Source organism: Narcine bancroftii, chromosome 8 (genome assembly GCF_036971445.1).
Source record: "Narcine bancroftii isolate sNarBan1 chromosome 8, sNarBan1.hap1, whole genome shotgun sequence".
In the NCBI taxonomy this organism is placed as follows: Eukaryota; Metazoa; Chordata; class Chondrichthyes; order Torpediniformes; family Narcinidae; genus Narcine; species Narcine bancroftii.
The window spans coordinates 139,760,540-139,773,364 of record NC_091476.1 but is presented as its reverse complement, the minus strand read 5'-3'; the positions used below and the strand labels follow the sequence as shown (position 1 = coordinate 139,773,364).

Sequence of the window (12,825 nt, the reverse complement as noted above, 5' to 3'; positions counted from 1 at the left end):
AAATACTTTTGAATTTCTCAAAGGTCGCTGGAGGTGCCTGACTATTTGTATCAGACATTGTTGTTGCCTGTTGTGTTCTACACAATATATGTGAAATCAACAAGGAATACTTCTTGCCAGAGTGGATCAGTGAGCTGCCCAATTTCCCATAGGAGCCTGAGCGAGTTGCTTATCAGGGTGTGCAAGTACACAGTCACCAGGCTATCCATGAGGCATTTATGTCCCTTCTGTAAACAATTTTAGCAAGCACATAACAACTTTTAGTAAATGTATATTGCATATGTCAAATAATTGTAGTAAACAGGAAACATGTAAATCAACAATAAAAAGGTTTAAATCAACTGCGTACCACATTTACAACTGTCCAAATATACAAAACATCAATAACCATGTGCTAAAGTAGCAACTATCACATCACTCCAGTAGCTGGAGGTAGGAAAAGGAAGAAGGTAATTGAAATGATTCGTATGCCTTGACTGTGTGTTGCATGCTGTCATTCTGCAGTTGTGCCAGAGAAAAGTACTGGCTATGGGGTGCAGAAGCGCGGTGCAGTCATGTTGTAGTACAGTGCAGAAGATGACATGCATCCAATCATTCCCCGTAGAAGTGATGCCTGGTTCTGCAGCTCACACTGGAAATCTTTGAACAGGTTGCTGAATCCATTAATTTCCTCAGCCCGCTCGCTCACATCTCTCAGACTCCTGCGCTGTCAGCTCCACCTCCTGTATCTGTCTTCTCAGCTGCTCCTCATGGGTCCTCTGCACGTCCACGTCCTCATGGTCCATAGCCAGTAACATCTCCTTCATCTCCTTGATCACAACCTAGGTTTTCCTTTTTCTGCTGTGGCTGGCATCCTAGAGAACAATAGAACACAAGCATTATAAGCAAAACACACTTTCAAAAACACATGACAAAAAAATGTTAATCTTGAAGAGAATTAAGTTTTTACCTGGTCCCATCATGAGGCACGGATTCTTTATTGCTGGTCTCTGTATCCATTCCACAAGGGTCTCCGGCATCAGGACTACTGCTGGAGGAGGGAGACGCAGTTGGAATGGTCTCAAGGGAAGATAGATCCTCCATGTTGCTTAGAAGAGAAGAGCAACCAGATTTGCAGAGTGACTTGTGCCGCAGATGGAAAATGTGGCCAGTCCAAATACCCTCTACCACTCCTGCGGTTGTGGTCATTTACCTGGTGGTATTTGTTACGCAGGCTTTTCAGCTTGCTTATAACCTGTGGCTTGTCCCTGGCAAAGCTGTGTCTCTTAGCTTTTGAGTAAGCCTCTCCAATAATGGGCCATCCTTTACCGTTCCTGTAATGTGGCACTTAATTCCTTCTTCAGCATGGAGGCTAAAGAGCTCATGGATCTCTTTATTCCCCCACAATTTGCAGACATCATGACCGTTACATGCTGAATCCTGACTGTTGCCTTAAAATTTTCAAATTTTGCGCTGATACAACGCACGCATCACACGTCATCACAATGTCATATTCCTTACCTGATCTGGTCCTGGAGTGCCAGATTGCCTTTTACAAAGCCGGCATTCTGGGGCTGACTCTGTACCTGCTGCTGGTAAAAAGCCGGAATTGGAATGATCCCACCATTCCATATCTGTGCTTTTCAGACAGCAAGGTGTAGCATAAAAAAATCCACAAATATCCCAGAACGAAGCAGCTGTGTAGAAGTGTCCACTGTTAGATTATAGACAACAACAAAATTGGTGGCATAATGGATTGTGATGAAGATGATCTAAGATTACAAAAGGGTCTACATCTGGGAAACCAGGCTATGGAATGGAGGTAAGTGATTCATTTTGGTAAGTAAATGTCAGGGCTCTGGAAAGTGTTGTGGAAAAGTGAGATGTCAGGGTACAAAACCATTTTCTGAAAGCAATGATTCAGGGTGGTGGTGAAGGTGGTGTTTTGGCAAGCTTGCCTTCACTGGGTGGGATATTGATACAGCAGTTGAGGTACCACAGTTAGCATAGCAGTTAGTGCAATGCTGTTACAGTGCCAGTGATTGAGACCGGGGTTCAAATCCCACACTGTCTGTAAGAAGTTTATATGTTCTCTCCTGGTCTGTGTGGGTTTTCCCCAGGGGTGCCGGTTTCATCCCACCCTTCAAAACGTACCGGGGAAAGTTGTAGGTCAATTGGGTGTAAGTGGTTGGCAGATGTCTGTGGGCCCAATAGGCCTGTTACCATGCTCTGTGTTTAACTTTAAAAATGTAATTGTACACTTTGGTGGTGGGACCACACTTCCAGTACTGCATACATTCCTGGTTACCTTGCTGTAAAAGGATATCATTAACCTGAGTGGTCGACTGCAGACTTTCTTGTTTAACACTTTCATTAAGCTGGAAAGAGTTTAGAAAACTATTACAAGGATGCTACTAAACCAGTTGGCTTGAGTTACAAGGAAAGATAGAACAGGTAAGGACACTTCTTCCCTGAGCCATATGCAGTTGAGGGGCAATCTTAGAGGTATACAAAATCATGATCGCCATAGATAAGACATCACCTTTTTCCCTATTTTAAGATGGTGTAAAACTCGTAGACATGGATTTAAGGTGAATGGGGGCAAGATATAAGGGGAAACACAAGAGACTTAAATATGGAACAAAATGAATCTGCTGGAGGGACTCAGTGCTTCAAGCATTATGGGTGGAAGACAATGGACAGTGAAGTTTCGGGTCAGTACCCTTCAATTGGAATGGAATGGCAACTTTTTCCACACAGAGGATGGTGAATATATTGAATGAGCTGCCAGAGGTGGAGACAATTTTAATATTCAAAAGGCATTTGAGCAGGTACATGGATGAGAATAACTTAAGAGGAAAATGGGCCAAATGCAGAAGAATAGAACAAACTCAGAGAAGAAACTTAGGCATGAACAAGTTTAACCTAAGGACTCATTTCTCTGCTGTTTAACTCTATGACTCTAATATTTGTCCAAAAAGAAATGTAATAAATGCAAGAAATGCAGAGCTGCAAATATTAACTAGTTACTTACGGATGCTGAAGCACATTGGAACACAATGTAGGATCTACCTTCTGCCAACAACCCAGATGTGCTGCTGCCTTGTGTAATAGGTCACAATACCGTGGTGGCAAGAGGTGCCTTGTTAGTATTACACAAGTGCTGACCGAAACCAAGATAAAAAGCTCACATGACCACCTTTTGTCGTAATATTGTGTACTCTGTTAAAAACAAATAAATGAACATATTAATTATGTCATACTTCACTTAATAAATTCAGCAGAAAATTATTAGGAAATCAGAGATGTCCCATTATTGCTTAATTTGGCATTAGAACCATTAACAGTGGTCTTTCGGTAATCTGATGACATTTCTGGTATTACAAGGAGTTCATTAGGTCTTGCTTTATGCGGATGACCTTTTATTGTATATAATCGGACTCTGATTGTTTGATTCCAACTATTTTATTAGTCCATTAATTTGGTCAATTTTCTGGATATAGATTAAATCTCCATAAAAGTGAATTTTTTGTCTTAAACTCCTCTAGCTCACTAGATTTTGTCATTCCTTTTAAAATTGTTAATCATCAATTTAATTATTTAGGTGTTACTATTATCAGGAATTTCAACAATTTGTTTTGGAGAACTTTCTTACTTTAATGAACCATGTTAAGAAATCCTTAGTTCAGTGATCTCCTCTTTCAATGTCCCTAATTGGACATATTAATGTTATTAAGATGAATATCCTGCCGAAGTTACTATATATTTTTCAAGCTGTATCTTTGTTCCCAAAACTTTCTTGATTCACTCCATTCTATGATCTCTTCCTTTGGAGAAATAAATGCCCAAGTCTTATAACTTTCCTACAAAATCCTAAAAAGGGGGATTGGGCAGCTCATATTAGAGATATATTAATTTTTGAATTTTCATCATAAAGACAGACAGGACGCTACTAACTGGATTAATTTGGAAATTGATTCTACCAAGAAGTATTCCCTCATTTCAATAGTTGGAGCTCTATTACCCTTTTCTGCTTCTAAATTAACTGATAATTTTTTTGTTAATCAAATGTTGAGGATTTGGTTTCAATTTAGAAAACATTTTGGATGCCATAGATTTTTATTAAATCAGTCCTCTTTTAGCTAATTCCTTTTTATTAAACTTTTGGTACAAGATTTTGTTTTTTGTCAATAGTCAGAGATTGGAATCCAAGATCTCTTTACTGACCAAAATTTGGCCTATTTTTAACAATAATCTTCCAAATGTAAAATAACTAAACTTTAAAAAAAAACATTTTTGCAGATGATGAGGAGCCTTTTAAATTCCTTGGTATTAAAACTCCCTCAAGATTTAGAATTAAAGATAATAGAGAAGATTTATAATCTTAAACCAAATACTAAAAAGTTGTTATCAGTTCTCTCGGAGTTATTATTGATGTCTAGTGTTAATTTCCTGGACAAGACTAAGAAACGATGGGAGCAAGATTTTCAACAAGAATTTTCTGATGCTACATAGGATTCTATCTTGAAATTGGTAAATTCATCTTCTCTATTCATTCATTATTACAAACTTATAGTACATAGAGTTTACTATTCCAAAGTTCAATTTGCTCAATTTTTCTCGTCAAAATGTGATAGATTTAAGACTGAAGAAGGTATTTCATATGTTTTGATCACATTCCCTGCTTTCCAGTTATTGGGAAAGTATCTCCTGCACCATGTCTTTAGTTCTTAATATTAATTTGACTGCTAATCTTTTTCTTGCCCTATTAGCTGACTTAAATTTGTTTGGGCTACAGTCCTGTGCAGTTGCCTTTGCTCTTTTTATTGCCAGAAGAGCTAAACTTATGAGATGGAAGGATGCTGTCCCTCCTACATATATTCAATGGTTATCTGATGTGATAAACAGCACAAAAAATGAGTCCAGAATCTGTAAAATGATTGTATCACATTTTATAGTTGATAATAATGAGTCCTCGCTTTCATGAATTAGTGGAACATACATGTTTAATCATAACTTCACAAGAGAAGGGTTAGATTATTAGAATAGTTTTTGTTTTATGTACATGGTTTTTTTTGTCTCTTTCATAGGTTGTTTAGTTCTTTTTGTTAAACTGTTTACTTTGTTGGGTGTGTGTGTGTGGTATGTATATATAAACACACATACATACTCAATAAAAACATTGGAAAGAGGAAATCAGAGATGTCTACTGTACACTTAGTGAACTACTTGGAACTCAAAAATCAATGAAAGGTCCAGACCTGAAATGTTAACTGACTATTTCCACCCATGGATGCTGTCTGACTTGTTTCTCCAGTAATTCTTCATTTGCTCAAGATTCCTCCATCTGCAGACTTTATATTTCTGTTTTCCCAAGTTCTATCCCTACTTACAAGCTTTCCTTTACAAATCTATGCACATTATTCATTGGTTGAAAAACCCTCAAAGTTCAATGATATGTATGAACAACTAAGAGATTGAAATAGTATATTCTTGGGAGTTAGATAGTCCATTGAACCTACATTGGTAGAAACAAGAAGGCAATGATCACTTTGATGGGGCTGTGAAGGCCTCCAAATCATCAACAGGAATTGGAAATGTAGATGTGCAAGGAAACTGCAGTAAGAATATTACTGAGAGACTTTAACTTGCTGAATATTGACTGGAGCACACATATTGGTCTTGGGTGAAATTTGTATCATGAAGTCTTAAAATATTTGCCCTGGCAAATTAAGGAAAATAGGTCAATTGCCTTCTTCTCCAGTGTGTTGGTCCTCCCCATATTAGTTATCCCAAAATGCAACAGTGACTTACTTTTATGAACCAAACAGGCACAAAGGCTATGTAATAGGCACTCAGCATTGCATTAACCAAAACTTCCTTCATGCGCCAGTTGAAATCCACTTTTAGGTGTTCCACTTCGTTTCTTATCAAGTCTGGAGATAAGCAGCATGCATGTGTTGGCATGGTGTTCAAGCTGTGCATCTGGTTCGTATGACTTTTCAAGGTCTCTTTTAAAACTGTTAAATAGTCTTTACTTCTTTCAACTGTTGTTATTGTTTCATTGGGGCCTATGTTAGCCACAGATGAGATATTGGACCTTTTTAAATATTTCAACCGAAAGAAAGGGATGTACATTCCAAACCTGCAAAAACAGTAAATACAAAAAGCAAATAATTCCTTGCTTATTTCTGACAAGCAAATATGCAAAAAATTTGATGAGTATTTATAGTTGGGGAAACTCAGCTAAGAGAAAGGTGAAATTATGGCAAGTACCTGTAAATAAAGAGGAAGTACTTGATAATTCAGCAGCTGAAAGGTGAATAAATTCCCAGGGCCATTTACCCCAGGTTACTACAGAAAGAAAAGGAAGAGATTGCTGCAACTCTGGCTGAGATCTTGATATCTGAGATAGCTTGATATAGGCCCTTTCGGCCCATGAGCCCGTGCCGCCCAATTCAGAATCAGGATTTATTGCCTTGAAATTTGGTGTTTCGTGGCAGCATCAGAGGGCAAACACACTTATTATAACCATCTTACGACATTACTATAAAAATAAAATAAAATAATAATAATAGTGCATGAAAAGTAAGGCAGTGTCTTTGGTTCATTGATTATTCAGGATCTGATGGCAGTGGGGAAGAAGCTGTCCTTGTGCCACTGAGTGCTCGTCTTTGAGCTCCTATACCTTTTTCCTGATGTTAGCAGAGAGAAGAGGGCATGGCGTGGGTAGTGGGGTCTTTGAGGATAGAGACTGCTTTTTTAAGATATTGCCTCATGTAGATGTCCTCGATGGAGTGAAGTCTGGTGTCTGAGATGTCGCAACCTTCTAGAGTTTGAGAGTTGGCACCTCCTTACCAGGCAGTGATGCAACCAGTCAGAATGCTCTTCATGGTATACCTGTAGAAGTTTACGAGAGTCTTCAGCAACATGCCGAACTGCCTTAGACACCTCAAAGTATAGCCACTGGCTAGCCTTCTTTGTGATTGCATCAATGTGGAGGCTCCAGGACAGATCCTCAGAGATGTTGACACCCAGAAATTTGAAGTTCTTGACCCTTTTAACTACTGAGCCCTCGGTGAGTGCAAGGTTGTCTGGAACTTTTCTCTTTAGAACAAAGAAGAATGAGATGAGACTTTGAGGTCGACAAGATTCTGAGAGGCATAAACAGGCTGGTTTTTCCCAGGGCAGGATCAGCAAATACCAGAGGACGTGTACAAAGTGAAGGGAGGGACATTTAGGGGAGATGTCAGGGGTACGTTTTTTAAACTTTTTAAAAAAAAAACAGAGTTGTGGATGCCTGGAATGCCTTGCCAGGGGTAGTGGTGGAGGCTGAAACATAAGGGGTGTTTAAGAGACTCTTAGACAGGCACATGGATGGAAGAAAAATAGAAGCTTATGAGGTATGGAGGGTTTATCAACTTTCCTGGTAACCTCCTCAAAAATATCTCTAAGATTGGTTAAACACAACCTGCCATGCACAAAGCTCATAAGTTTCTGGCTATCCAAATAATTGTGTATCTGATCTCTTAGAACACCTTCTAATAATTTACCCTCTACTGATATCAGCCTATAATTTCAAGGGTTACTTTAGAGCCTTTTTTAAACAACGGAACAACGCGAGCTACCCTCCATCCTCTAGCACCACACCCATGGCTAAAGACATTTTAAATATTTCTGCCAGCACCCCTGCAATTTCTATACTAGGCTCCCTTAAGGCCCGAGGGTATATCTTGTCAAGTCCTTGGGATTTAGCCATCCTTATTGCTTTAAGACAGAAAACACTTCCTCCTCTTTAATCCGTATAGGCTCTATGACCTCACTGCTTGTTTTCCTTACTTCCCACAACCGTGTCCATTTCCTGAATAAATACTGATTTTTCTTTTAAAAAAAGCATTCAAGATCTCTCCTACTTCTTTCAGCTCCATACAAAGCTGACCACTCTGATCTTCAAGGGGACCAATTATGGGCATTGCTATCCTTTTGTTCTTAATATAATTGTAGAAACCCTTAGGACTTTCCTTCACATTGTCTGTCAAAACAACCTCATGTCTTCTTTTAGCCTTTCTTTCTTGAGGTTTGTCTTACATTTTAAAAAAAAAAACTCAAATATCTAATTTCTTCCATGTTGCCTATATGTTGTACAACTCTCTCTTCTTCTGAACCAGATCCCCAATATCCCTCGAAAACCAAGGTTCCCTATGCCTGCTAAGCTTGCCTTTAATCCTGACAGGAACATACAAACTCTGGAGTCTCAGCACAAGACATTGGTAAGGCCACATTTGGAATGCTGTGCACATTTCTGACAACCTTGCCAGAGGAAGGGTGTCATTAAACTAGAAAGTATGCACAAATGATTCACAAGCATGTTACCAGGGCTTGAGTTGGCTAGGATAGCATTTTATTCCTTGAAAACCAAGAGCTCGAGAGATAACCCCACAGAAATGCTATAGGAATTAGAATTTAGAGGTTTGATTACACCAATCGTCACTAATCACAAAAAAAATTATGGAAGTTAATAACTTACGGATAACACAAGAACAATAAATTCAAAAAAGAATATGTTCGAAAAAGATAAATGAGCGATCGGCACAGGCTCCATCCTGTTCCAGTCAAAACTGCGAATCGAGTGGTCACAAAAATGACTGTCTGGGGTACTGAGATTTTACCTCCATGAGAAGCCTGTAAAATAAAACCAACACAAGATGGTCTGAGGCAATACATTGAAAAATGGTTCACTATAAAATTGACATTTATTGTTCTTCTTCATTCGGTTAAAATGTTACCAAATCATAACCTGAACAATTTTTGGAATATACACATTTCACCTTCTCAGCAGCTCGTGAAGTTTTATCAGTTTATTATTTACTTGGAATTTTATCTATTGAACTATAGCTTCCAGAAAACTGCGGCACTTATGGATAGCACAGTGAAGGGTTTTTGCTTGCTTGCCTTCATTGGCAAGGGTATAGAGCATAAGCATTGGAGCATCATGATGTAGCTGCACAATACATTAGTTAGGCCACAAAAGAGACTGTAGATGCTGGAATTTGGAGCAAAAACAATCTGCAGAAGGAACTCAGGTGGTCAAGCAGCACTGGTGGGAGGGAAAAAAAAAAGTCAACATTTCAAGCCAGAACCCTTCCTCAAGACTCATTGATTAGGCCACACTTGGAATATTGTGTGCATTTCTTGATGTCATATTATTGCAAGGATAGTCAGCTACAGAATCCTACAAAAACATTTTGCTGCTTGAATTATACAGGATACATTGGACAGCTGGGAGCATTTCCCTTGGAGTGAAAGAGGCTGAGGGATGACCTTACATGGATGGAATAGATTTTTCTAAGGAAAGGGGAGTCTAAAATTAGAGACAGAGGGTTAAGGAATGGAAGGCAAGAATAAAACAGGTCTCATGAGTAAGCTTTTCCATGGAATGCTGCATGAACCACCAGAGAAGTGGTAGTAGGAAGGTACAATTACAATGATCAAAAAGCATTTCAACATATATGTGGATAGGAAAAATTTAGAGGAGAAAAAAAATACCGGCTAAATACGGGAAAATAGGACTGGCTCAGAAAGGCACCTTGGTCAATATGGACTATTTGGGCCAAAAGATGAAAAAAAATCTGCAGACGCTGGAATAAATAAAATGAAAATATCCAAAGAACACAGCAGGCCAGGCAGCATCTCGTAGAAGCAGTAAGTCAACGTTTCAGGTCAGGACCCTTTGTCAAGACTGGTGAAAGAAAGGAGTGTTCAGAGATATTCAAAAAGGGGGTGGGGGAGGGGGAGACTAGTGACTGGCTAGAGGGATAGAATGGGGAGGATCCGTGATAGACTGAAGAGAGAGAAGTATAATAGGAAGGAATGCATGGAATGCCTAGGAGGAATGGAGGGGAGGTTAGGAGGTATGTGGAGAATAGGTAAAGAGAAATTATGAGGAAAGGAGAGGGAGGATGGGGTGAAAAAAGAAAGGGTGTGGAGCCAAAAGATTGTTTTCCATCATACTACCAAATCTCCACTTGTAATCTCTTTCTCCTTGGTAAATACAGATGGAAAGTATTAATTTAGGATTCAGCTCATGTAGCTTGGCTCCAATGAACCACAAGACATAGGAGCAAAATTCAGTCATTTCATTCATAGACTCTGCTTCACCATTTGAATCATGGCTAAGTTAATCTTCCATTTAACCATGTATTCCTTCCTTCTACCCAGAACCTTGGATACTCCTCTGGTGTGTCACAGGGTGCATCTTTGCTTTTGCTCTTTCTGTAAAATGGCATGGGATTTTCCTTAATCTTATCTACCACACATTTCAGAACCCCTCTTTGCCATCTTGATTTCTTTAAGAAACCCCCGATACTATTTCTGCTCATGAAATAGCTGCTACCAATTTAATTTTCCAAATCCAGTTTAATATTAAAAACAGTCTCCCACCCCCCCACCACCCTTCCAAGACAAACACAATTTCTGGACTATTCTTTTCCCTTGCCAATTCTACTTTAAACTCACTGAGATATGATCACGAACCAAAAAGAGTTTTCCAATTGAACGTTCATCTATCTGACTTAATTTCCTTGAATTAGATCATGCACAGCCCCTCTACAGGTGGGACCTCTACATATTGGCATAAGCAGCTTTCTTTGGCACAATTTTTATATACCACATTATCTAAACCTTTCACACAAAAGTGATCCAAGTCATGGTCACCAACACCAAAATGCTCTCCCATCGACATTGCAACCACCAGTCAGCTAGATTGCCAGATAAAATTCTTGATTAAATACTACACGCACTTACCTCTTTGACAACTGCAATAATAAGACGACGTGCCAACACAATGGAAATGAGAATTAATAAATTGTAATCAATCAGATGAAAATTCTGTAATGGAAAAGGGTAAAAAAGTTCACCAAGCTGAATACTTTGGTGCAGAGATGCATTAATTCAGACCATGAAACAAGATGTCTCATTAAATCTAATACTCCATTTGAATGTTTTCTAATTAATGAGTACATCATTGGCAAAAAATGTCAGCGAACGTCATACAAGAACACATTTTAAACAAAAAAAAATCACATACACTTTACAGTGATAAACTTTCTTCCAGATGTTAAATATTTTGTTCAGAATCTTTAATCAATTTAAAATCCTGGATAATCTTTGTCACCTTTTCAATAACCTAATTCCAAATAAATCCAGTAAAAATAAAGTTTAACTGTATTGTTTTCATTTTTGCTCTGGTGAAATCACACTTAGAATGTTGTGTTCAGTTCTGGACACCTCATTACAGGTAATGTGTGGAAGCTATGGAGAGAGTGCAGATGAGATTTACCAGGATGTTGCCTGGATTGGAAAATATGTCTTACAAGACAAGGTTAGCTAGTCTACAAGATTATGAGAGGCACAAATCAACACCTTTTTTTCTAGGGCGGGAGTAGTAAACACCAGAGGACATACAAAGTGAAGGGAGGAAGGTTTAGGGGAGTCATCAGGGGCAACTTTTTCCTTAAAATATAAACACAGTCGTGGGTATCTGCAATGCATTGCCAGGGGTGGTAATGGATGCTGGAACAATAGGGGCGTTTAAGAGACTCTATGGCAGGCACATGGATGAAAGAAAAATAGGGGGTTATGAGGTGGGGAGGGTTAAGTTTTTTTTTGATAGTGTTATGGGCACAGAGGACCTCAAATACCAGCAGCAATAAAAATTCACCAAGACAAATGATTAATTAAACAAAATTTACTTTTAATTATCTTTAAACATTAAAACAGGATCAAACTTTAACTTATTACTATCAACTTAACCCCCTTCTAATTCTAAGCGTGTGTAAGTTCAGGAAAGTTCTTTGATTCACAGTCCAATTTCACTTCTCACTCCTCTAAGTTCATTGGTTGCAGGCAATTCTTATTTAACATTTATGAATTTCACCAGGCTTTGGTGCTTGAAAGGTAAATGGATACTCCTCAGGAAGGTTCTTGTCAATTTGTTGCTCAATGGACACAAACTGATTCATTCCGATCAGCCATTTCGTGACTTGCCAAAGAAACTTGCCCCATCAGGGTTTTCCTTTCTTTCAGGTCACCACAGAGTTCCTTTTCTGTTTCCCTTATTTCAAGAGAAACATTATACAGCCAGCCATCTCCTCTTGTATAGACCACAAGGGCTATGGCCAGGTTGAACTAAGAACTCACAGTCTTCAAAAATCTTGTGAAATGGTGCGAAGTAATAACCCGAGCCTCAACATGGACAAGACCCTCCACTACACATCAACAACTCTGTAGGAGAGAGAGTGGAGAGCACCACTTAACTAGTGACCTATCATGGACACTCAGCATCTCACTTATCAGGAAGGTTCAATAGTGACTGCACTTCCTGAGAAGACTGAAGCAGGCAAGGCTACCAGCCACCATTATGTCAACCTTCTATAGCAGTTCTATCGAGAGCATCCTGGCCGACTGCATCACAGTGTTATATGGTTGCTGCAGAGAAATTAATCTGAGGCCAATCCACAAGAGTGGTAGAGAGGATCACTGGAGTCTCACTCCCCAACCCCGCCCCCCCAATCAACATGATATACTCGGATCATTGACTGAAGAGGGCATGCAAAATCATTGAGGATCCCTTCCACCCTGCACATACCATCTTTCAGCTGCTCCCGTCAGGGAGGAGATACACGAGTTTCAGAGCCAGCACCACCAGGTTAAAAAACAGTTTCTTCCCATGGGCAGTGAGAATGTTGAATGACCAAAGAAACAGCTCACCCTAACCATCCTAGACACTCATATTCATAAAACAATATTTATTTATACAGATGAAATACTTGTCCTGCATATGTATTG

At 39.1% G+C, this 12,825-nt stretch overlaps 1 protein-coding gene across 8 annotated transcripts in view; it reads right to left on the bottom strand.

The window, feature by feature from the left end:
* Positions 1–12,825, bottom strand: part of tmem39b (transmembrane protein 39B) — a 49,008-nt gene that overhangs the window by 11,715 nt on the left and 24,468 nt on the right. For all 8 annotated transcript variants that reach the window (XM_069895031.1, XM_069895039.1, XM_069895030.1 and 5 more), the window contains exons 4-7: positions 10,783–10,866; positions 8,507–8,661; positions 5,794–6,124; positions 3,014–3,201 (exon numbers count right to left, since the gene is read on the bottom strand). In XM_069895031.1, coding sequence (XP_069751132.1) covers positions 3,014–3,201; positions 5,794–6,124; positions 8,507–8,661; positions 10,783–10,866 — 758 coding nt within the window. The remainder of the gene's footprint in view (positions 1–3,013; positions 3,202–5,793; positions 6,125–8,506; positions 8,662–10,782; positions 10,867–12,825) is intronic.